Source organism: Ictidomys tridecemlineatus, chromosome 5 (assembly GCF_052094955.1).
Source record: "Ictidomys tridecemlineatus isolate mIctTri1 chromosome 5, mIctTri1.hap1, whole genome shotgun sequence".
NCBI lineage: Eukaryota > Metazoa > Chordata > Mammalia > Rodentia > Sciuridae > Ictidomys > Ictidomys tridecemlineatus.
Window position 1 is genome coordinate 17710936 of NC_135481.1, and position 26449 is coordinate 17737384.

A 26449-nucleotide genomic window follows, 5' to 3' on the forward strand; every position below is an offset into this window, starting at 1 on the left:
GTCTGACACACTTGGTTGCCTAAGGTCGTGACAGACCATTATTTCAGGGTCAGGCTCCTAACCCACCAGCTAGTTTCATGAACTTAGGCAAGTCCTGCAATTTCTGGAGGTTTCATTTACATCAGCAACACTTTTCCAGCTGTTCTGGAAGAATGCCCTCAGGCTTCAACCAAGCCACTATCTTTGGTTTAGCATGCTGAACTACTGTATGATATTTTGCCTGAACAAAAGACTTGAACAGTTTGAAAACCATTAGACACAACACTAGGATTTTGATTGTAAATGTTTTTAATAGAAATACACAATCTTTCACTTTCTCAAACAGCAATAAAAGGGTTCCTATCACTAAGGATACAGGATTTTGCCACAAGAATGCAGCATAATCTACTGCAAAGCTGATCTGCCCATTTACACAGTTGAAGGAATATCAGAAGTCAATACAAACAAGTGTTGACAGAAGTTACAGACATGCAAAATACCCTTCAATGCAATGAGTTTTTTAAAAATCAGCCCACTTATGGTAATCAGATGCTTTAGGTCAACTCAAGTTTCCACCTTGGGCTCAGTGAAATAGCATTAACTAATCCAGTCTCCCTTCCCCGAAGAACAACGGGAGTGGCAGAACACAAAGCGCTACCGTGCTTAAATTGTTTTACACAAGTGTTACTTCTAACACTTATTTACTTGGTTTATGTGGAATGTGTTAGAGGAAACCGATGTTTTTTTTACAATGGCCAACCATTCTAAACTTTTTTCAATTTCCCTTTCCCTTTTGGTGGGTTTCCTGCAGGAATCCTTATTAAAGGATCAGCTGGTCATTCCCCAGCTAAAGTTCCCACCCTCTGTTTTCAGTGTCCTACTGCAGACAGGTAAAAAAGGCAATCTTAACAACAGCAGAAAAAAGGTGTTTGTGAGGTTCAAAAATGTATAGCCTCACCCCTCACTCAGAGAAACAACTAAATGGACTCAGGCAGTACAGGGGAACAAAGGCTGACTTTTATGTTTGCAGTTCAAAAGTTGGGTAGGCATGTTTGGCCTACTTTAATGTTTCAGTTTGCCAAAGACTATATTGCCAGCAAGTGTATCACCGACAACTGGCCCACATATTTGTGTTCCCTTCTGATCCCTGAAGCCATTGAGTTTACAACACTTATAATGTCCCTCTTTAGTGTTGAAAACATTTCTGATTTACCTAGAAATAAATAAATAATCATGGGTGTTCCAAGGTCCCGGTTTCTCCAAAATCACTCTGCCCCTTCAATGCCCACACAGGTAAGCACTATAGTAATAGATGATGCTAGGCCAAAAATGTCAGGTGTAAAATGTGCTCCAGCCCCATCTGACTCAGAAATGTTTTATCAATGACCAAGACTAATTGACTTTCAAAAAGTCAATGCCATCCACTACACAAGTAACCCCTTGGGTACCTTATAGGTATAGAGCACTGAAACAATATCTCTGGCATGTAAGAACCCGACGATATGAAGTGGGGTGGGGCTGAGCCTTTTGTGTCATTACTGAATACACAAGAATGAACCTGTTGTCAGATACCAGGAATCCATGTCATGCAAGTATTACATGAAGATAATATAGTAAATTCAGGAATGTTACTGGGGAAAGAAAGATAGCCTCACTGAGAATTTTTTAACTTTAAAAAAAAAATGTTTACATCAGTACAAGAAGGTAAAACTGTAAGAATCATAGATTAGGCTCAAACTGGCAAGAAACCATCTAAATCTCTCTTTTTAGTGGATCTTTTTCTTTTTTTGTCCATAGCGCCGCCTGCGCTGTTTATAAAGGTGACGAAAATTTATGTATAATCCTAAAAAAGAAAAAAGAAATGAATATGTTCATCTTCCATCTATTATAACCAGAAACTCTTGGGGTGAGCACACTCTATATTCTTTTTCTTTCTTTTGTTTTTGGTGGTACTGGGAATTGATCTAAGGGGTGCTTTACCACTGAGCTAACTTCCCAGTCTTTATTTTTAATTTTGAGACATGGTGTCTCTAAGTTGCTAAGGCTGGCCTTGGACTCTCAAGCCCCCTGGCTCAGTCTCCTGAGACTGGGATTATAGGCATGTACCACTACACAACTGTCTGTTCTTCATATTCTACAGCACTAAGTTTATTGAGGCTGTTCAGGAAGTACAACTTAGAACCATCAGTAACAATGCACAACTCTTCCCCAGGGGTTTAAAACTTAATCTCTTCCCACGTTTTATTAAGACAATTTCAAGCAAACAAAATCTATGTAGAGTGAACAACATCTGCATTTAATTTTTTACTTTATCACGTACATTCCTACTCATCCGACCATCTATCTCATTTTTGAGGCATTTCAATGCTAGATGCAGACAACACACTACCCATAAACGGTTCTTAAAGTATAGTTCAATATTTCTTTTCTTTTTTGATACTGGGGATTGAACCCAGGAATGCCACTGGCCCAGCCCTTTTTATTTTGAGACAGGGTCTCACTAAGTTGCTGAGCCTGGCTTTCAACTTATGATACTTGTGCCTCAATCTCCCAAACTGAGATTATAAGCATGGGCCACTGCAACCAACCAATATTTATTTTTTATTCCCTTTTGCATACAATGAAATGCACAAACCAGAAGTATAGAAATAACCTGTTTTAAAATTCAAGACAACCTCAAGAACAAGTTTTAAGCAATAGTCTGAAGAAATATGAGACAAGCTAGGCATGGTGGCACACATCTGTAGTCCCAGCTGCTCAAGAGGCTGAGATAGGAGAATCACTTGAGCCCACAAGTTTGAGACCAGCTTAAAAAACAGCAAAACCATCTCAAAAAAAATAAATACAATGCAATACAATGAAACTATGGAAATGCTTTTCTAGGAAGCACATTTCCATGAATTGGGAAAGAATTAAGTCAGAAATTTTAATCCCACTTAATCACCGAGTAGATCCCATAGCTTAGTCTCACCTTAGTTTCCTCATTCGTACAATAGGGTTAAAAATGCTTTATTTTAAAGAAAAAGGTGTGAGAGTGGTCCACAAAAATCGAAAGAAGATCAGTATAACATACACATGCTAAGCACGTTCTACCAGTGAGCTAGTTACAACCCCAGGAAGGCTTTCATGTTTGTAATAATTCAGATGTACTTTCTTTCCCCTTTAGTTCTTAGTTTTTATGAATTAAGGCAGGAATTTGTAATTTTATATACAGGTAAACTAGTAAGCAAGCAGGTTTTGTGTGGTCGGGGGAGGTGAGGGTGTTCCTACTGTGAGCTAGAGGCTCTGTAACAGCCCTCTGGTGGCAGGAAGCCTTCGCTGCCTTTTTCCTTCCCTCCTGCCAACTGCACTACTGCTTCTTAGAGAAGCTGGGGAGGCTGGATGAGGAATGTGCTACTGAAACTAGGAAAGTATAAAGATCTGTTTCCTATGGCATTTTATTATATTTATTTACTTTTAAATTTTTTTATTATGAGATGTGGTCTTGCTACAAGTTCAAGGCTCCTGGGTTAAAGCAATCCTCTTGCATCAGCCTCTTGTACAATTAGGACCAAGGGGTTACACCACCACCCAGCTCCTACTCTATTTTTTTTTTTTTTAGTTGTGGCTCAGTGGTAGAGCGCTTGCCTAGCATGTGTGAGGCACTGGGTTCAATCCCTGGCACTACATAAAAATAAACAAATGAAATAAAGGTATTTGTCCATCTACAACTTAAAAAAGAAAAAAAGGAATTCAAATACTCAAGAGACTTGGGAAGAAATATTTCCTGGTGGGTGTGTTTTTGTTTCTTAGTTTGTTCTGTCTGTGGTGCTAGGGATCAAATCCAGAGCCTTACACATGCAAAGCACCTGCTCTATCACTGGGATACCCACCCAAAGTCCCTTAATGGGTCTGTTTTTGCAAAATAAATCTCTTAACTCTATTGTTATTCTCTCAAAAACAGAATTCAAATAAGGACTTTTAAACTCTGAATCATTTCACTCTACCCTCTAAAAAGTGACAGGAAAAGGTCTGTATTACAGAGCCAATACTTACCTAAAAATAACATTATAAGATAAATCTGAAGAAAAAAGGAAAATCTAACTTTGATTTTCACAGGATATGGCAATGTAAAACTGAATCTTCCTGTTTCATTGAATATTGGAATGGACTGGATCACTGAAACCGCTGAAAACAGAAACAAGAGCTTGTTAGAAGCAAATGACATCCAGTACAGGGACATCTCATGACAGACCCCTCTAGCGTTAGCCCTCACGTTTCATTCTGAGTTGTTGGAAATGCTCCCCACGCCAGCTGTACAGAAAGCACTTGCTGCTCTCCTCCTGGACCCCAAGTTTTCCTGAAATAAGCCTCCAAGCCATTAATAGAAAGATGAATGAGAACAGTCATGGCCCTGGGCCTCTGTTTCCCAGCCTATGAAATGGAGAAAAACCCCTACCTGACACTCACTAGGGGTTGATCAGAATAAAATGAAGTCATTAATAAGAACCTGTTAAAGGAAATTTAAAATATATAAATGTGAAGCATGCAGCACATGGTTAGCTAGCTTCCAAACCTTATAAAATGAGCTACAGTCTTGGAATGGTCTGGGTACCAGGGAGACTATGGCAGGAAGTCACAAGAACAAAAATCACTGTAAAGTCCAACATCTCATTTATCAGATTAAGGCTGGCAGAGGTAGGAAGAAAGGACTGATCTCTTAACCACGGAATCCCCTTGGAGCTAAGCTATGAGACCAAGAGTTCCTGAAAATACCTTCTGCCAAACATCCCAGAGGGTATATGGGAATCCACACAGTGTAACGAAGCCATGTGAGCACCTTCCAATCCATGTCAATGCAGGAAAGCATATAGAAGGGGTATCTATTGAAAATAAGGAATGCTAGTGTTAAAAGTCACTTCAGACAATGAATGCAACCCTAGAATATAAGAATCAGTTCTCAATTAACCACATATAGTTTCTTCAGAACAGAATTAGGATCCTGAGCTATTTATCCACAAATTCCCATCAAGCTACTTTCTAAATCTTCAAAGGATAGGAACTCTTTTTGTTCAGCATATGCACTAGATACTTAGAATCTTTTTGGCTTTATTCCTAGTTCTGATCTATGTTCCTAGTAGGTAAAGATGTCAGACTCTTCATCTCCAGATAAGTAAACTGGTACCAAAATTAAAGTATACAAAAGGCCATTAATCTAGAACCAGACATATTCTATTTTTTAAAAAAATATATTTATTTTTTAGTTGTAGGTGGACAAAATATCTTTTTTTAATATTTTATTATTTTTTTTAGTTGTAAATAGACACAATATCTTTATTTTATTTTTATGTGATGCTGAGGATCTAACCTAGGGCCTCGCACATGCTAGGTGAGTGATCTACTGCTGAGCCACAACCCCAGCCCCAATATCTTTATTTCATATTTATGTGGTGCTGAGGTTTGAATCCAGTGCTTCATGTGTGCTAGACGAGTACTCTACCACTGAGCCACAACCCCACCCCCAGACATATTCTATTTTAAAAGAGATATTACAAAAAAAGAAATTTGTTTCTTCCCAAACTGTAAAAGTTAAGGATCTATAATCTGTTTTGCCTTTGCACTAAGCATATCAGAGGGTATGAACAGAAGACAACCTATGTGGATGCCACCTGTTCTCTCAATTATTAACTTTGTCAAAACACCACCAGTTAAAATCCCTCTGTATGTATAAGTCTCAACCAAATAAGACTCTGGCCAAGAACAGCTTTCTCAGGAGAGAGCTGCTGCAGAGATGGAGAAAGAAGCACTCAAACATACTGGCATTTCTACTCACCTGAAAATTTCAATTGCGCTCCACATATAAAACACAAAGAACACCACAGCTTTATTTTGCATCTCTTCCATGGTGCCAAAGATGATAAACAAAATGAAATTTCTTCCAAGAAGCTATTAAAAAGACCCAAAGAGAAACATTTTTATATTAAAAAATATATATACATGTGCCATATAAATGTGTTATCTGAAACCTAACTCCACTGAATATGAAGTAAATGGAGAAGACTGAGCTCAAGTAGTTTAACCCATTTTGTCCCATCATCCTATAGTGGAACACCTGTACAAACTTAAGTATAGTATATAATACATAATACAATTATATAACATATAATGTAATTACACATTATTCAACATAATTATAGTGTAATATAGTAATTATAATATTAACTAATATATAAGCTCTAAATTATTATTTCCAACATATTTTAATGCACCTGTGTTAATTTTGTTGAAATATGTATAGAACTTCGGACTTAATGAATTAATTCTCCTCCAATTTTGGAATAAGTACTCAAACCAGTCTTTCTGGATAGGTACTTTTGTATGTGTGTAAATATATCGTAAATAATACTTTAAAACACATATGCTTAGGGGCTGGGGTCATGGCTCAGTGGTAGAGCGTTTGCCTGGCATGCAAGAGGCACTGAGTCCGATCCTCAGCACTACATAAATGTAAAATAAAGATATTGTGTCCACCTAAAACTAAAAAATATTTTTAGAAAAAGCACATGTATTCAAATACAATTTGAAGCAAACTGCCTATGAGCGTTTGTGCCAGCGTAACTCAAGGAACAGAGTGTTACCATCATATCACCCCATAAGTAATGACTATCCAGTATTAATCATTCCACTTATTTTCTTCATACTTTACTGCTTGTTACTATAAGTATTTCTATGTAACATAGTATTTCATCCAGTTTTTAAACAATTTGAAATCATGCTAAACATATTATCTGAAACTTGCTTCTTACTCAGTGCTATGGTCTAGAAATCCATCTACTTTAATGCATGTAGCCACAGCCCACTCGTTTTCACCACTATAAGGCACACCACAGGCACCACACTACATGGTGTCAACTACTAAATCCTCATAATATCTTGATTTCTTCTTATGGTGAGTTCCCCAACTTGGGTTCTTTCTTAAAAGAATTTTCCTGGCCTATTAGGCATGGTAGAGGCAGGAGGATCACACGTTTGAGGGTCAGCCTGGTCAATTTATCAAGATTCTGTCTCAAATTTTTAAAACAAAATAAAAGGTAAGGGATGGGGCTGGGGTTGTGGCTCAGCGGTAGAGTGCTTGCCTAGCATATATGAGGCACTAGGTATGAGTCTCAGCACCACATATAAATAAACAAAATAAAGATACATCAATAACTAAAAAAAAACAAAAACAAAGGTAAGGGATATAGCTCAGTGGTAGAGAGCTTGCCTAGCAAACACAAGGCCCTGGGATTCAACCTCTAGTACTTCAAAAATAATACCTATTATTATATTCCTGGCCTTTTGCTTGACCCTCAAACCCCTTTATTTATAGAGATGGTATCACTGTGTTGCCCAGGCGGCTCCAAACTCCTGGCCTCTTAAGTAGCTAGGGCTACAGGCATGCATCACTACACCCAGCTACTCCTTCATTTTTTTTTAATAATGGTAAGATATATATATATATATATATAATTTACCATCTTAACCAGTTTTAAGGTTATTAGGTCAGCAGTATCAAATACATTCACAATGTTTTACAACCATCACCACCATTAATCTCAGTAACTTTTCTAATCTTGCAAATGGAAACACTGGCTCATTAAACAATGACTTTTCATTTCCAGCAACCCCTGGCAATCACCTTTCTGTTTCTTAAGATTCTGACTATTCTAAATGCCTCACGTGAGCAGAATCATATAGTACTGGTTTATTTTACTTAATATAATTTCCTCAATCCATCCATGTTGTAGTATATGTCAGAATTTTCTTCATTATTACTGCATAATATACTATATTTTGGGTCATTTCTACTTTTACCTATTGTGAATAATGCTACTATCCTCTTTGTTTTTTCACAAAATTTTAGAATTTTCTTATCACATTCCAAAACTTTTTATAATGTGATTTGAATTACATTTAATCTATAAGTAAATGTGAACTAACATCATTATAATGTTGAGTCTTACATTCAAGAATACTTTCTATATGCATTTGTGTTCTCTATTCCTTCCTGTATCTCAAATAGTTCACTAATTCTCCTCAGCTCCATCTTATATACTATAAAAACTATCATCAAATTTTGAAATTTTGGCAGGTGTGGTGGCACACGCCAGTAATCCCAGCAACTCGAGAGGCTGAGGCAGGAGGATCATATATTCAAGGCCAACTTCAGCAAATTAGCAAGGCCCTAAGCAATTAGCAAGGCCCCTAAGCAACTCAGTGAGACCCTGTCCCAAAATAAAAATAAAATGGGCTGCCAATGTAGCCCAGTGGTAACATACCCCTGGGTTCAATCCCCAGTACCCCAAAAAAATTAAAATTAAAAAAAAATTAAATTTTGGGGCTGGGGAAATAGTTCAGTGGTAAAGCATTTGCCTAGTATGTGTGAGGCCCTGGGTTTGATCCCTGATACCTCCAAAATAATTTTTTAATTTGATTACTATATTTTTCATTAGTAAAAGTTCTATTTGCCTCTTTTCAGATCTGTTTATATTCTTTAGTTTCTTGTTTCATGTTCAAATAGTCAAGTTCTCATTAAATGATTATTTTCTATTTTGCATCTGACAATTCTAATATCTGAAGTTCTAACAAGCCTATTCCTATAGTCTGTTGTTTTTGCTGGTTCTTGCTCACAATGCCTTATATCTTTGCTTCTATGATTTTTTGGAAGTTAAGGAACATTTTAAATAAAATTTCTAACTTGAAGATTTTTGAAACACCAAAGGAGATGTGAATTCGTATCATAAATCCATCTAGAGGACTCACAGTCATAACTTCATTAAAAAAGTATCTCCCCCACCTCCAGCAGAACCAACATTTTAAGAATTTTTTTTTTTTAAAATAGACTACAGTTCTATACCTGGATAAGAGAAGGCATCACTGGTGAGCTAGTGACTCCAATTGCTGCGTTGATAGTTTCCACAACTGCCAGCATCTGGCAGAAATACATCATGTCAGCCACGGTGTGGAATGTGTCATAAAAGGACTCTAAGAACACAAATACATATCAGCAGTAAATGAACTGGTAAATTCCAACAAAATTATTTCTCAAACATACATCCACTCAGATTCAAGTTTCTAACCTAACTGTACTGAAAGGGAATATGTAGAATAAATTCCACTGATTACCAGAAAGTTAACATATAAACTCTGTTTGTCTTTCTTATTTTTAAAAGACAAGGGAGGTCGGGGGAGCACAACTATGCCTCATTCAGTTACTACAGACCAAAAATTCTGTGTACTAAGCAAAGTGATTATTCTTTTCAGATTATCTAATTTGAAATTCAACTATGTCATATATATTGGATGAAATCTACACCTTTTAAAATATTGAAAACTGATCATAAATAAATGCAAAGGGGTAAAAGAATAAGAACAGATTTCAAAAATCTTAATCATATTTATATCTTCAGATCTATTAATTCTTATTTTGAGAATCTATCCTAACTAAAAAAAATGTAATGATGAAACAACAAGCCTTACTAACAAAGTTGTCCTCTGAAATATTTCTAAGTACATTAATTTAGAAACAGTCTAAACATCCAAGAGTATGGTAAGTTTGAGTAAACTACTGTAATTCAAAATGACAGTTATTGATCATATGAGGTCAGCAAATGTGGTATCAATTCCAATCAAGTGGTCCATAAAATAATATCCTTTCTCTTCATCCCAGAATTCTCATGACACCCTTTATTTCTATATTTTTCTTTGCAACATTCCTCAATCAGAGAATAAATGACAGTCCCTTGTCCTGCACACTGCAGGAAGTTTAGGATCCCTAAATCTACTGAATACAAGAAATGCCTATAAGTCATTTTTTATGGGTGTATATATGATGTTTTATTTATTTATTTTTATTTATATATATGACAGCGGAATGCATTACAATTCTTATTACACATATAGAGTGCAATTTTTCATGTCTCTGATTGTATACTAAGTATATTCACACCAATTTGTGTCTTCATACCCGTACTTTGGATAATAATGACCATCACATTCCACCATCATTAATAACCCCATTCCCACTCCCTTCCCCTCCAAGCCTTCTGCCCTATCTAGAGTTCATCTGTTCCTCCCATGCTCCCCCTCCCTACCCGACTATGAATCAGTCTCCTTATATCAGAGAAAACATTCAGCATTTGGTTTTTTGGTATTGGCTAACTTCACTTAGCATTATCTTTTCTAACTCTATCCCATTTACCTGCAAATGCCATAATTTTATTCTCTTTTATTGCTGAGTAATATTCTATTGTGTATATATGCCACATTTTTTTATCCATTCATCTACTGAAGGGCATCTAGGTTGGTTCCACAGTTTAGTATTGTGAATTGTGCTGCTATAAACATTGATGTGGCTGTGTCCCTGTAGTATGCCGTTTTAAGTCCTTTAGGTATAAACCAAGGAGTCGGGTAACTGGGTTGGTTAAATGGTGGATCCACTTCCAGTTTTCCAAGAAATCTTCATACTGCTTTCTATGTTGGCTGCCGACAAATCATTTTGACAACCAACAAACATCCCCAAAATGGTTATCCCCAAAAGCCCCCAAAGAAGGCAAATCTGCCCCCAAATAAAAAATCACTAGTAAAGGGAATTATTATCCACATATTAGTAATTTAAATCCTCAGAGTTAAGAGGTTCTATAGAAAAGTAAAAATTACATCTGAAAAATTATCGCTAATGTACCCACAATTTATAAAATTAGCTTCCATTTAAACATCTGTTCCCATTGAAGAACAAGCCTATTTATCATCTTCAAGCCTTGGTCCATCATTCTTGCCCACTGTCAGCAACATGAATAATAACCTCAAAATGAAATGACAAATCTCTTAGGAAGGTATATGGTATTCCTGAGGTCAATTATGGCAGTGACAGAAAATTGCTCTAACTGCAGATAAAGATAATGATGAATGAGGCAGAGTTAAGCCTATTGTCAACAAAGATGTCCCATTGGAGCCTTACAAGAGAACACTTTAAATAACAGATGATGAATAGAAGAGGCTCCTGCAAAAAATGAAGAAACTCACTGATATTTTTGCAAAAAATTTACTCAATTTACAATCCTACCACAAGTCAATATGAAAGGAAGAAAGGTAAATAGTGCTGTTTGACTAGTTCTTTTAAGAAATCAATGCAAAATTATGTTAAATTTTGTGTTATATAAGGTAAATATTTTAGTTGTTTAATTTTTAAAATACTTTTCGCTGCCAATGAACATTTATTTTATTTATTTATATGTGGTGCTGAGAATCGAACCCAGTGCCTCATACATGCTAGGCAAGCACTCTACCACTGAGCCACAACCCCAGCCCTCATTTGTGTAATTTTAAATGTGACTTTTCAAGATAAAAATCTTAAGCAAATCTTTTTGTTAATATTTATAATGAAACGTTGGTATCCATTTTAAGGAGATTAACTATAAGTAGCATTTTTCCTGGATCAATTATCTTTGAAAACCAGGTCTTCCATACTTCAAAATAGAAACTTGTGACCTAAATTTGGCATATGGTAAATAAAAATTAGATGTTATTGCTGTCTGCCTCTGATTTTTATGGGAAATGTATTATTGGTTCAATTCAAGAATATAAATCCAGTTTATATCTAAAATAATAGTTATTAAGAATATTAAGGGTGGAACTGGAGTTGTAGCTCAGCAGTAGAGCACTTACTTCATACATGTGAGGCACTGTGTTCGATTCCCAGCACCACATATAAATAAGCAAATAAAATAAAAGGTCCATCAACAACTAAAAAAAAAATATTAAAAAACAAAAAAAAGAAGGGTGGGGTGTGGCTCAGTGGCAGAGCGCTTGCCTCGTACATATGAGGCACTGGGTTCTATCCTTAGCCCCCACATAAAATGAATAAATAAAGGTATTGTGTCCATCTACAACTAATTTTTTTTTTAATTTTTAAAAAGAATATTAGTAACTTTAAAATGCTTACAATACACTTAAAAACAAGTTACATAATTATATACATATCATGATTATAATTATTTGCGAGAAAAGACTAAAAAGAAATATATGAAAACCTTAATAGTAATGAGACAAAAGGTTTATTCACCTTCATACCCCATGCCATCATCTCCCAAACTTTCTTAAATCAGCACATTATTTCTATGAGAAAAAAGTTTTCAAAGTACTGAATGGTACTCATATACTAATGAAAAACAGGTGTAAATAGCAGAAGTATAAAATAGTATACTCTTTCTGGAAGAAATTTGACAAACTGCATCAAAATCCTTAAAAATAGTTTATGCTTTATCTTGCAATTCCACTTCAGGAATTTTTTTCTAAGAAATTTAGTAATAAGTACAATACTTTGGCTATAAGGAAGGGAAAACTAGGCTGGGGATGTGGCTCAAGCCGTAGCGCGTGCGCCTGGCATGCATGCGGCCCGGGTTCGATCCTCAGCACCACATACAAACAAAGATGTTGTGTTCACCGAGAACTAAAAAATAAATATTAAAAAATTTTCTCTCTCTCTCTCTCTCTCTCTCTCTTTAAAAAAAAAAGGAAGGGAAAATACTCATAATGATAAAAGTTAGGAATATCTAAATGTCTTTTTATTAATATTTATTTTTTAGGTGTAGATGGACACAACACAATGCCTTTATTTTTATGTGGTGCTGAGGATCGAACCTGGGTCCCACCCGTGCTAGGCGAGCGCTCTACCACTGAGCCACAATCCCAGCCCCCTAAATGTCTTATAATTGGTTAAAGTACCCTATGGTAATCCATAATGTATACAGTCTTTTAAGGTAACACTGCAAAAGTATCTTTGCTGAAATGGAAAGCTGTTTATGACACTCTATTTGGTGAAAAACAAAGGCTGCATTACAGTATATATGCTACAGACCCAAGTATTTTTACATATATGGATTTGGAAAGATAAACACCAAGGTACCAAGAATCTGTTGTTCTCACAGGAGAGACTCTGGTACAGTATTTTGTGTTAATCTTTTGTGATTTTCCTATAATACTTTATAATCAAAAAATAAAAATTATTTAATATAAAGTGTTCCTTAATAGACAACTTGACAAGCCCAGGAGTTTGCTTCTGTTTCCCACTTAGTCTAAGAAATTAACAAATACATGTTTACATGACAAGATGGGTGGGAGCTGTCATTCACCAACACCCTTTATTCAAAAGGAGAAAACTGCAATGAGCAAACTATGACCCTGAGTGCCAGGCCTAGGTTGTTGAGGATTGGTAAGAAAGAATTAAACTAACAGCTCCGTCCATTCCACTAGGTGATAAAGAGGCTCAGAGCCAAAATAGAAATTACCATTCTAGGCAGCTTACATTAAATACATGACCTAGATAACTTAGCAACTTTTGTTTTGTTTTTTGGGACAGGGTCTCTCTCTGCTGCCCAGGCTCGTCTTGAATACACGGGCTCAAATGATCCTGCCCCTTCAACCTTCTGGAGTAGCGGGGACTAGAGGTGTTCACCACCATGCCAGCTACTCAGCAGCTTTTGGACTTGGATGGTTTAACAGCCAGGAGGTTCATCCAACCATGTTTAGAACTTATGTACTGAATGTCCCTATTTTCATCCCACGGGATTGTGATAAACTCATACATGACAAAAAGACCTTCACTAGCCTTGTATTGTGCTATACAGAATTCCAAAGGCTTGAAAAACAACATGCATTTCTTCCTCTCATAAGGGACTTCAGAGCTCACAATAACTCACCTTCTTTGAACCTCAGATGGAAAAATTTATTAGGACTGAAGAGTAAGAATCTATAGGACTTTTTTCTTTTTAAACAGCATTTATATTTTCCATTATACTTATATCCTTCCCCATACTTACTTTATAAAATTAAAAAAAAAATTTCAAAATTTTAAAATTATCTACATTCAAATTATTTGAAAATGTGTATTTCTTCCAATCTTTTTGTATATGCTGGTTTGTTTTCTCCCTCTTTACATGGGTATGATCAAACTAGAGAACCAACTTATATTTAAAATTTTTATCCTGTAAAAATTTTATTATACGGGCTGGGGATGTGGCTCAAGTGGTAGCATGCTCGCCTGGCATGCACAGGGCGCTGGGTTCGATCCTCAGCACCACATAAAAATAAAATAAAGATGTTGTGTCCACTGAAAACTAAAAAATAAATATTAAAAAAATTCTCTCTCTTAAAAAAAATTTATTATAAATGCTTTTATATTCTTATTATAAATGCTTATAATATTATAAATGTTATTATAATATTATTATGTTAATTATAATGTTATTGTAAATTCTATTATAAATGCTTTATATCTGGTTCAAAACTAAGTGAATATTCCAAAGCAATCTCTCACTGATAGACATTTGGTTAGTTTTTAATTTGTCACTAAAATAAATAATGCCATGATATTTAGGTTTTGAAAATCTTTTTCTATAGTTTTAATTATTTCTTTAGAATATATCTATGGAAGTAAAATTTCTAGGCCTGTTTCACTTGGTAAATGGAAAGAAAATCAATCCAGTTGGCCTTTTTCAAAAGAACATGGGAAACAGGAGCTATGAAAGAAAAAATGAAATGTAGGAAATACTACCAAATATGGGGGGGTTACTACTAATTTTAAAGACAGAGACTGTCACCTATGCTGAGTAGTGGGCCAAATTACTGAGGAAAGAAAAACTAGCGCTGAAATGTCATACTTGCCTTTTCCCAAGATAAAGAAGCGCACAGTCAGATTGACAAAGATCCAGGAGAATCCCAAGAACTGCACGAGATTATACATGAATAAGTATCCTTTCTTCAAGCTTGTAAGAGCTGAAACAAAGCAAAACAGTAAGCTGTTAAACACAGTAATCACAGCAGGAAGGGCAGGTATGGGGCCTATCTGGATGAATGCAGCCCTTTTTCCTACCTGAGTGCCCCTAAGCTCCCACACCAATATCTGGTCCAGGTCTTCCTACTCCCATAAAGAAGCAGATAAGGAAAAATGAGGAACACTGCACTCCAAAGCATGCTTTCAACAGTCTTTTCTCTCATAACCTTGATAAGTATTCAGACTCAACAAAGCCAAGAAAAAAACACTATCCCAAGAATGACTGACCATTTTAGTACACATTAAAGAAGAGAATCAAAGTTCTCAGCTTCCACTCTAGTTATCTTAATGTAATATATATTTCTTCTTTTATGGAATTTTTTTTATGATCATACAGGTCAAACTAGCTCAATGAGGTAGAACTAGTAAATAAAAAAATAAACTCTGATATCTGATCATATATTCATTTAACCAATAATTTACTGAACACCTACAATGAGATATTATGAGGGCACTACTGTGATACAAAGATAGTAATACTGCCCTCCAAGAGCTTACAATCTAAAAACCAAAATACACGATAGAAAGTGGCAAGTAAGGGCTGGGACTGTAGCCTAGTAGTACAGCACTTGCCTGGCACATGTGAGGCATTGGGTTCAATCCTCAGCACCATATAAAAACAAATAAATAGAGGCATTGTGAAAAAAAAATCTTAAAAAATAAACAAAGTGATAAGTAATTCTTGTGAAAATTTCAAGGTGAAAGAAAATGACTTTAGGCTGGACAAGGAGGCACTAGGCAAGTCTATGTGGATAAACTGGTATCTGATCTGGGCCTTGATGGATGGGCAAGAGGAGGACATAACCGAAAGGAGGACATTTCAAAATAACAGGAAGAAAAATAAGGAATTAATTTTGTCTGCACCATAATGTTCATGAAGGTTCAGCTAATTACAGAATTAAGAAAGAAATAAGGAGCTTATAGGCAAGGTTGAGCCAGAGGGTGTAAAGGAAAGGATAGTTCTCAAGAGAAGAGCTGAGTGTTCAGATTTTATTGCTGGCAACAGATATTCTGCATACACACTTGGTTAATGTTCAAATAATTATAATTTAATAGTATTTATTAAATAATTTAATAGTGTGGTCAATCAAAGACAGCCTTACCCTAAGTTACCGAAAAAAAAAAAAAAAGTTGAGACTTCTGGCACATTTAACTAATTGATTTTTTTTCTTCAAAACTATAATTTATTATACTTCTCCATCATGAAGAACTCATTTCTTTAAAAAACTTTATGAACTTAAAAAAAAAAAAAAAAACAGTTAAAGCTTTAACATCCTGAAAAGTCCCATAAGAATTTTTATGGGCTGAGGATATAGCTCAGTGGTAAAAGTCTTGCCAAACATGCATGGGGCCCTGGGTTTAACCCTGTCACCACAAAAAAAAATGTGTGTATGTGTGTGTGTGTGTGTGTGTATGTATGTGTATGTGTGTGTGTGTGTGTGTGTGTGTGTGTATATATATATATAAAGTTTATCCCTCTAAAACATCAAAAAATTCAATCTCGAGTTTGCCTTTTTATATTGTTTCTTTTTGTCTCCACTGTCTCCTTTCTTCTGTTTTTCTAAAGAACTTTTAAATTAGTGACTATTCAAATCTTATTTCAAACTCTTTTCCAAAAGAAATTTACTGAGAACCCTAAAATATAAAATGCTGAGATTCCCCTGGGTACCACAGAACAAAATTTAAAAATCACTGCTCTAAAACGTTCCCTTTATTATTTATGACTGAAAAAGTTAAATGAAGGGCTTTTATTTCATTCTGCTTTTTAAATATTTATTCTGTTATTTGTTTTGCTTATCTATTTATTTCATTCTGCACGGCACTTGGATGTCATCTGGGAGAAAAACACAAGGCTGGAGGAGTATAGCCTTGTGCCAATGCACATTTCCACAGGCTTATATGATTTTGTTGCCATTTGTTATTAGGCCAATCCAAGAGTCTGAGGTTCTTCCACGCTGCTATACAAGCCTTGGTATGCTAGGATGATGTCAGGCCCCAAACAGAAAGGACACATTAAAGGTAGGACTTCTAGTGTGGATGTGCACAGCTTAAGCATTGAATATAAAGAATTTCTCGTAAAAAAAAAAAAAAAAGAAATGTTGTGAACAACCAATAAAAAAAAATAAAAAATTATAAAAAAAAAAAAAGAATTTCTCGTAAAATCACCCATATTATTCACTAGGGTAAAACCATTCATTCTCCTGCCACCTCACACTCATCCACACTCCTGCCTCTATCATTAACTGGTAACCACCTTAGCATAGAGGGCAACTTACTTTCAGGGGAGCCTTGGCTTTCTAGTCTGAGCTTATTTAGACGTTCTTCTTCCTAGAATTTAGACAGAAATTTTCCAAGTTAGAATTCCCAGATACTTGCAAAAGCCCACATACTGGATAAGTGATCTAACTCCCTCAGTTGCTAACACCTCCTTTGTTCCATGAGGAAAATGTCCTAGCTCATGGTACTAAAAAGCTTGACGACTCCTTCATGGGCAACATTAGAGTCACAGGATGCCCATCAAATGTCTACTGAATTAAACCATCAGCTGGCTTCCAAACTGCCAAGTGGACAATCTTGCAATCTTAGTGCCGGAAAGGATAGCCAGAAAATTATCATAACCATAGAAACAAAACAGAGTATTAAGGCAGGAAGCGGATTGTTATTATATTTTTTAAGAATTTTAGAATGTTAATATAATTTTTCTAAAGCTAAGATCATCTTTCCAACATCAGTATTGACTATCATTTATCTTAATATATAGATGGACACAAAGAATATTTATAAGAATGTGTATATACACAGGTTAGCATGCACTCATATGTATTCCCTTGTTCTGTCAGCTGAGAGGGTTTAAAAGCAATGACACCACAGTAATGAGAAGATACCCAGGACCCAGTCTTCAATAAAAACTAGACAGCTCCTTGGAGAAATGGCTATTCTAGGGCTGGAGCAAGGAATATACAAAGTGTGCCTGGGGCAGCTTATATTGCCAGAAAGTAAGGAAATGCCAAAAACAACAACAAAAAAAAACCCAGTCCTACAATGATTGATGGAGCTTTCCCAAAGACTCAAGAATCAAGTAAAACACTCCCAATGGCCAAAACTAAAATAATCTTGAGCAACAAAATAAATAACATAGTATTCAATTATAACCCAAAGTATAAAATAAATATCCATGAGTTCACACTGATATAAATATGACTGAATAAATAAATAAATGGGCAAGAACCCAAATCTCTCATTCATTAAAAAATTACTCTAAAAGACAATATATAACTCCCTACTCCTTTAGTATGGGCTATGCACAGGGATTTTCTCCCAAAGAGTACAGTAAGGAGAGGGGAGAGGAATGAAGACAGAAATCTGGCAAACGTCACTTCAGCCAGCTCATCCAAGATTAACTGAACAATTATGTCTTGTTGATTATATGTACCCTTGATATAAAAATGGCACTTTATCTCTGCTGTCTCCCTCTGTAAAACCCATCATCTTAGTCTAGTCATAGGAATAGCATTAGAAAAATACCAACTGAGCTATAATCTCCAACATACATAAACTACTTCTCTAAAATCATGTTGCCATATCTTTAAATGAATGCAAAGCCTTGTCCCTATCGTATAAAAATCTTAGAGAAATATAAAGTAGCCCAAATAACTTGGGTTCCTCAGGATTTCTGCCTTCAGTGCCTATATCCCAGGTCCCTACTAACCTTGGCTCTGAGTTCCATTTCTGCATCAGATTCATCCAGCCAGCGATCAAAGTCAGGGGCCAAAAACAGTGGACGCTTCTCCTGCTTGGTGAGTCTTTCCCACCACTGACTCACCTTCTTCTGTACCGTAATGTTTACCTGCCTCTGGGTCAGTTTGTAAACCGGCTAGGAGAGAAAGCAAGAATGTGAGAATACCTCTTTCATTCCCTGAAATTGCACCAGGCCAGGCAGAGAAGCTTATTCCCCTCCAAGTCCTGATGCAAAGAGAACATCTAGGTCAAGGGCTTTCATAGAGAAGAACTGGTAAGAACAATAAGATGTTTTTTCTGATTTTCCTCAAAAATAAAACAGGAATAAATCAAGACAAGAAAGGCAAATGGTTCCTGATTAGCCTGGAAGGCTAGTATGAATGTCCTGCCAGAGTCATATCATGAAGGAAGTATGTTAAATCACCCTAAGGGCAACCTCAGCTGCCAGATTTTCCTGCCAAGAAAATGACTATTCCTAGCTTAGCAAATCTTTGTTGTAGAAAAGCCAGTATCGATGCCAAAACTGTTCTGGATCAGTTACAACTTTTCCATAGTATCGGTCTAGGGAGTCTTCTCAACTAAACTCAAATTCTTAGAGGTTGTTCTACCTTATTGTTTGTCTACATGCCTTATTTCGGTCTCTAAAGCAAGCCCCATGACAGGTTCTCTGCCCCTTATGCCAATGTTATTAATACTACCTCAAAACAATGAGACCCTGTATGGAGAAATCAATAAGCTCAAGTCGCCTGAGCTAAGAGTATAAAATGCACAAAGTGATACACAACATCTGATGCATTCTCTCCTTCACTTACATTTCCTGCTTTCTTTCTATAGACCAAGTGCCTTGGCCATTTCTGATTTCTATTCTTCTCACTGCCCCTGAGCAAAGTCACATGAAAGCAACCCCCCGTGTGGGCTTCTTCTTCCCCTATGTAACTCTGATCTCAATGGGTGCCATACTCCTCTGTCTCACTAAAATTGGAGAATATCAGAGATGGAAAGGATCCTTGAGATCACTGGGTCCAATCCTTTAACACATGAATAAAACAGAACCCAAAGATGTGAAGAGACTTTTTCAGGCTCACATTCCTAATAAATGGTAATGCCCAGATTTAACTTAGATTCTCCAACTTTTCTCATTCCTCAGCAGCTAAAACAGAGGCTCTGTTCCAAATAGAAGAACTATATCATTCCCCTTTAGTTTTTTATCTTTTCTCCCCAAGCCCCTGCTCCTCATTTCACTAAACTAGTACTATTCATTTCCTAAAAAACAAAAAGAAGTGAAAAGGAAAAAACATACCTCTGGCTTCACAAGATCTAAGAACTCCAGGTGAAATTCATAGACATTGTCTCCTTTGGCACCATGTCCCTGAGCTATGAAGAAAGAAATGTGAGTTACTTTGAACTTAAGCAGAGTAAAGCCACCAAAAGTCAGCTTGGAACAGTTCTTCCCCATATATATGCAAATATTAAGGGGTCTTGTCAAAATGTGCGAGAGCTTGTGAGCTACTTGACAGCCAGATGAGCCAAAATTGGACAAAAGTTTATCTCCAAATGTACTCTGCTGGTCAGTTTCAGACCATTTACTTAATCTTCCAAAGCAGCCTAGATGATGCTCACTACAAATAATAGGCAAGAAAAAGAATGTAAAAAGCAATGCCAAAGGTGTTAAAGTTAATAACTTTAACTTTCATTTACTCTGGTTCTAAATCCAGAGTAGAGACAAATCAGGTAGATGTACCATCTGGACTGTGGTTAAGGAAAAGTTACAGGGTGCATGAAAATGCTGTCTCAAAGACAGCTCTGAATCTAAAACCTCCCAACCAGTAACAGAGAATGAAGGGAGAAGCTAACTTAACATATCCCAAATGGAACAAAGAAAGAGAAAGACAACCTTCCTCAGCTCTTGGAGGACAGGTGGAACTGGGAAGAAAATCTCTGGGTTGGCCATCCCACAGTCCTGTTCTTTGATATGGCTCCTTTCCCAAACCAAGCAGTGCATCATGCCCAGCTCCCAGTGACTGCTAGCTCCAGGCAACTGCACTGGACATCTCTTCCCCTCTACCTTGTCTCATTTGGTTCCCTCCCTCCTGGGGTTCTCTTCCCTCATCTGGCCATATGTAATGTGAGCTGCCTAATATTTGGTATGGTTAGCTATTATTCTCTAAGAGTATAAGTTCTTTAAGGTTGACATAGTCTATAAGCTCTAAGTGGTATAATACTTTATTATCATTTAAACTTTTTTTTTTGGCGGGGGGGGGTGGGGAGCAGTACTGGGGACTGAACCCAGGACATGGTGCATGCTACTCAAGCACTCTACCATGGAGTGTAGATTAGATTCTCCAACTTTTACTCTCTAGCCCTTTTAAATGTATTAAAATCCCAAAAAGTTTGAGTTGTTTCTACCACTTCTCTCATCTTGAAAAGCAGATACAAAAGCCAGGTTTGTACTTTCATGGGAGAATATTAAGACAGGAGAGATCCCACATAAAGCAGTAACTCTTCACTCTCCAGTAACATCAGGAACTGAAAGAGGGAGGGGAGCAGGGAGAACCCACCCCACTGGGTAATGTGAATGCAGACCCACCCTCTCAGGCAGAGCAGTAAACCAGCTAAGGTGCTGAGGAGAAAAGAGATGGATCCAGAACCTCAGAATCAGAGATTGTCAGAGATGGAAAAGCCTTATATATCAGCCAGAGTACAGTGTTTCTCAAAATGGTTTGCAAGTGTATTATCAGGGAGCCACAAAGACTCATCAAGAACATTTTTACTTTTTGATTTTTATTGGAATCTTAAAACATACAAACAAACAAAAGCAGCACGTTCTGGATCATCTCAATGGGGATCTTATAATCAAGTACTGCTGTGCAAGTTCAGAGGCTATTTTTGTCTGTGATCACGGCTGCAATGGAGTCAGATATCACTTACAAAGACCATACTTAATTTTTCAAATGTTTCTCAGTCTGGGTCCATGAACCACTGAGGGTCCTCTGGACATAATCTTAGGTATCTATGGGTTCTTGAGTTTGAGAAAGACAGATTATAGCCCAACACCTTCATTTTATAGGTCCTTGGAAATCAATAAGTTGTTCATGGTAGTGGCAGAATTAGAGTTAGAAGACTGATGTTCTGATTTCTGACCCAAGATTCTGATTTGTTTTGTTTTGTTTTCCCACTGTACATATGGCCTATCCAAGGGGGAAGTAGGGTTTTAAACAAATTCTTTGGCTTTTTCTAGTCGTATATTTCAAAGCAATCTAATTTACCCCAAGAGCATCAAAGGGGTGAACAACAATACAAATTTAATAAAATAGATTTTTTTAAAATAAAGGAAAAACACTACCACGTCTCCTTTTCCATGTAGCAGGCTGGGCACTCTTATATGGATACTGACCTTTGAAATGCAGCACATTTTCAGTGATGCTGATGGCAGGGTTCTGTGAATATAGACCAAAGATACAAGAAGGCATTTTAATGAAAAAAATTCAATTAAATCAGGAGCTTCTTCCCACCATTTTCTCCCTAGGGAACTTAACCTGTTACCCTATTCCCTAACAGAGAATAAATATAGTGGTTTACTCACAACTCTGTAAAAGGTATCTCTATATCTGTCTGTACCTATCTGAGACAATAGGCTTCTCCAAGGAGGAATGTAAACTGCTCAAACTGTGCAGAACAATCAGTACTGAATCAGTCCATTCTGATAATGACAAATGATGCAAGACACCATGAGAGATATTACAGAGGAATGCACAAATCTCTAAGACTCAGTGGTTGAGCTATAGAACACAGAATCCATGAGAAAAGATGAGTCATTTCCTGTGAGAAAATACCAAACAGTTATCAAGAAATATACACTCAAGGCCAAAAGAGTAGTAAAAGGCAGTAAATGTTATGAAAGTTAAAAAGAAAGTAAGCACAATGGAAACAGAATGGTTGGGAAAAGTATCTCCAAGGTGAGACCTGTACTGTAACATGAAGAATGAATTCATGGGCTGGGGATGTGGCTCAAGCGGTAGCGCGCTCGCCTGGTATGCGTGCAGCCCGGGTTCGATCCTCAGCACCACATACCAACAAAGATGTTGTGTCAGCCGAGAACTAAAAAATAAATATTAAAAATTCTCTCTCTCTCTCTCCTCTCTCACTCTCTCTTTAAAAAAAAAAAAAAAAAAAAAAAGAATGAATTCATCTCAACAGCTAGAAGGAATGGCTGATGATAACAGGTGGTTCATCGGAACATGCTATGCCCATAGTCTAACTTAGCCTCAGGCTCCAGAATCTGCAACACTAGAAGAGTTCAAAATTCTCCAAATTGTTCATTTATTTCCAGAAGCTGCTACATACCTTCAGCAGCATAATTTAAAGGGAAATTACTTAATACTTTTTTCAATGAAAGAGAAGCAACTCATCCCTTATTTCTAATTCAAGATCACTTGATTTTCTCCTAGGTAAGGTTCAGCTCTTTAAGCTCCTTCACTCATCAAAGGAAACCACCAGGATAGAAAGAAGCCTGGAGAGGGACTATGCTAATAGGCAGTGGGAGCTGACTTGTGTATAGCCAAGTCAGAAAAAGGGGGGGAAATGAAGGCTCAGTGGGGAACACTTGAGCACAGCCACAGCAGGGTGACTGCATTTGCTTTTACCAGGAGCAGAGGGGCCCTACCGGTTGAGACCAGTTTAAAAGAAATTCATGGCTTGAGGGGTTTTGGATCTTCTAAATTTTGTGAATTTGGGCTGAATAACTTTTAAGAGCCAAGTAACCCCTGTAACTTCTCAGGGACCTTTTCCTCTATTTTGCTCAGTGCTAAAGCAGTGGGGGACACGGAGATAGTATAGGTTTACTTCTATCTAGTTAATCCTAAGTGTGTAGTCTTCTGAAGTACCCTTTATGGGGAAGATTTCCTATTATATGTCACATCTTTGATAAGTCTTTAGCTTTGCTCTTATTTATAAACCACTGCACCACTATGTTGAACTAACAAAACCAAAGTTCAAGTTCACTTAGAGCAAATATTCTCAAGCCAAAAGTAGTTGCAATGTTTATCTTACCTAAGTTCCCAATTTCATTTTTACCTTGTTTACTTTGCAATTATTTTTTTTAAGTTTTAGTTGGACACAATATGTTTATTTTATTTATTTATTTATTTTATGTGATGCTGAGGATCAAACCTAATGCCTTGCACTCTACCACTGAGCCACATCCCCAGCACTACTTTTCAATGTTCTTATTCAACACTTTTCAGTTGTTTGTAACAGAAAGACTAATTTGTATAGCCTAGCCCATCTTTTACTAGAAAAGAAATGCTTTTTCTTATGAAAAAAAGAAGTGGATAGGAAACAGGTGAAAAATGGCTTTGATATGAGCTAGACCTGGGTTCATATCTTAGTTATGACTTTTTTATTTTATCTTATTTTATTTTATTTATTATTCTGGTACCCAGGATTAAACTCAGGGGCACTCAACCACTTTGCCACATCTCCAGCACTGTTTTATATTTTATTTAGAGACAGGGTCTCACTGAGTTGCTTGGCACCTTGCCATTAATGAAGCTGGATTTGAACTTGCAATCCTCCTGAGCCACTGGGATTACAGACGTGCGCCACCACACCCAGCTAGTTATGTCATTTTTTGTTTACTTCTATCATTTATTTTCAAATCTGTAACAACTGGCCCTCCGCACCATACCCCCCCAATACAACAGGCGTTAAACCCAGTGACTCTCTACCACTGAGCTCATCCCCATCCCTTTTTATTTTAAGAATCTTGCTTAATTGCTTAGGGTTTGCTAAGGCTGGTCTGGAATTTGTAATTCTTCTGCCTTACTCTTTCTGAGTTTTTGGGACTACAGGCGTGTGCCACCATGCCTGACTGAACACTATCTTCCAATGCCCAGGTCAAATGTTAATCCCTCTTTCCTCCTCCTCACCTCTAACATCAAACAACAGTTTCCTAACAACTTTGCTTTTGCACTTATTACAATAGTTATTACTCTGTTCTTTATTTTTTACTGGCTTATCTACTCCTCTAAACTTGAGTTCCTTGACGAGTGAAACTCTTACTGATCTCTATATCTCTTAATACTTCAATAACTGTTTAGAGACTGAATTAAATCAATTCACCCATTTTCATAATCTTTGGCATGATACAAAGAGTTCAGTGAACTACCTGCTACCTAACCCTTTAGACTGAGGGTTTCAATTCTCATTCTAATTATTAGTATTTATCTTTGCTTGGGTGTGATTAGTTTGTGCAGAGAAGAGTTAATATAGCAGGTCTAAAACTGCAATCTTCCAAAGTGCCTGCTTCTAAGATCAGCCTCTGGCTGGCATCTGGAAATGTGGCTTCCTACATTGCCTGACGAACAAAGTGGTTTCCTATGCCTAGATTTTGCCTACAAACCATGTGATTCTGGTGAAAATCAGCTTTCCTTCTATAGGAACCTGAAATTTTAGTACCTGATAGGCAGAGGTTACTTAGGTAACCAGTCCTCCAAAAAACATGTACTGAATATCTAAAGAGCTTCTCTGTGCAGAAACATTGCACATAAATTACTGTATTTTTCCTAGCTGGAAAAAAAAGGATGGATTTTCATTTTCAATCTCCTCTGCCAAAATCTGTTACCATTCTTGGTCTTTTTTGATGTTCAAATTGTCACAAATTTGGCCAGTGGAAATCCCTTCAAACAGGTGCCAGGTCATTCTGACATGACCTTGTTCCCTTTAAGGATGTTGGACTTTTCTTGTCACAGACTTGAAATTATTGGTCACTTCTTCAAAGAGCCTGAGTTCCTTTAGCAGGGGAATAATAATTTAGGAGCCACTGTCTGGATGTACTGAGCTGTACTCAATGTTCATCTTTTAGTGGTCTAGCCAGGAATTTTAAAATCATGATGTCACACTGAAATTTCCAATTCAAATTTACTACTACAGAGCTTCCCCTTACAAGTTTTTCATATTTGCATTTCTTATAGTAAAAACCTTTGTGCCTAAAAACATTAACACATCTACTTATTTGTTTTAGGCTAAAAAAGTTTCAGAATTAGAATATCAACATTTTACTAACCATAATTATAACAATTATTTGCAGGTTCTTTCTTTCTTTCTTCTTTCTTTCATCCTTAGCCCATAGTCTACTAAAGAAATAGTACTGTGTTCAAATTTACTTACATTAATTTGTTGGTATATGTTAATAAATATATATACAGTCAGGTTCTTTTGATAATGTATTTAATTTCAAGATTTTCTTTTTTATCAAATTTTATCTGAATATGTAAAATATTCATTGTTCAAAAGCCAAACTTCATTTAACAAGTCTCCTCAGAAGTCCTATCCCAGGGCTGGGGTTGTGGCTCAGTGGTAGAGTGCTCGCCTAGCATGCATAAGGCACTGGGTTCAATCCTTAGCACCACATATTTACTTGTAATATTTTATTTTATTTATATACTGTGGTGCTGAGGATTGAACCAGGGCCTTGCTCATGCTAGACAAACACATAAGTTTACTTTTAAATACATTCTGACCTAGTCTCCATGCCCACCACCCTCCACTCCACTGAAACTGTTATCGGCAAGATCACCAATAACCTATTCATTGCTAAATCCCCTTGACACATATCTAACCTCATCTTATTCAATCTATCAAAAGCAGCTAGAGGGCTGGGACTGTGGCTCAGTGGTACAGTGCTTGCCTAGCATGTGTGAGGCCCTGGGTTTGATCCTCAGCAGCACACGAAAATAAACAAATAAAATAAAGGCATTCTGTCTACCTACAACTAGAAAAAAAATTGGAAAAAAAAAAAAAAAAAAAGCAGCTGGACACAGCTGACCACCCCATCGAAATGCTCTTCTCTCCTGGCTTCTAGAACATCATAGGACACTATCT

The 26449-nt window shown here is 36.7% G+C and overlaps 1 protein-coding gene across 1 annotated transcript in view; it reads right to left on the minus strand.

Annotated features, from left to right (window-relative positions):
* Positions 1–270: 270 nt before the first annotated feature.
* Positions 271–26449, minus strand: part of Hacd3 (3-hydroxyacyl-CoA dehydratase 3) — a 33521-nt gene continuing 7342 nt past the window's right edge. The window contains exons 2-11 of the mRNA XM_005316705.4: positions 21963–22005; positions 19869–19942; positions 18540–18704; positions 17107–17158; positions 14662–14772; positions 8855–8982; positions 5792–5904; positions 4735–4841; positions 4015–4146; positions 271–1822 (exon numbers count right to left, since the gene is read on the minus strand). Coding sequence (XP_005316762.1) covers positions 1746–1822; positions 4015–4146; positions 4735–4841; positions 5792–5904; positions 8855–8982; positions 14662–14772; positions 17107–17158; positions 18540–18704; positions 19869–19942; positions 21963–22005 — 1002 coding nt within the window. The 3' untranslated portion in view covers positions 271–1745. The remainder of the gene's footprint in view (positions 1823–4014; positions 4147–4734; positions 4842–5791; positions 5905–8854; positions 8983–14661; positions 14773–17106; positions 17159–18539; positions 18705–19868; positions 19943–21962; positions 22006–26449) is intronic.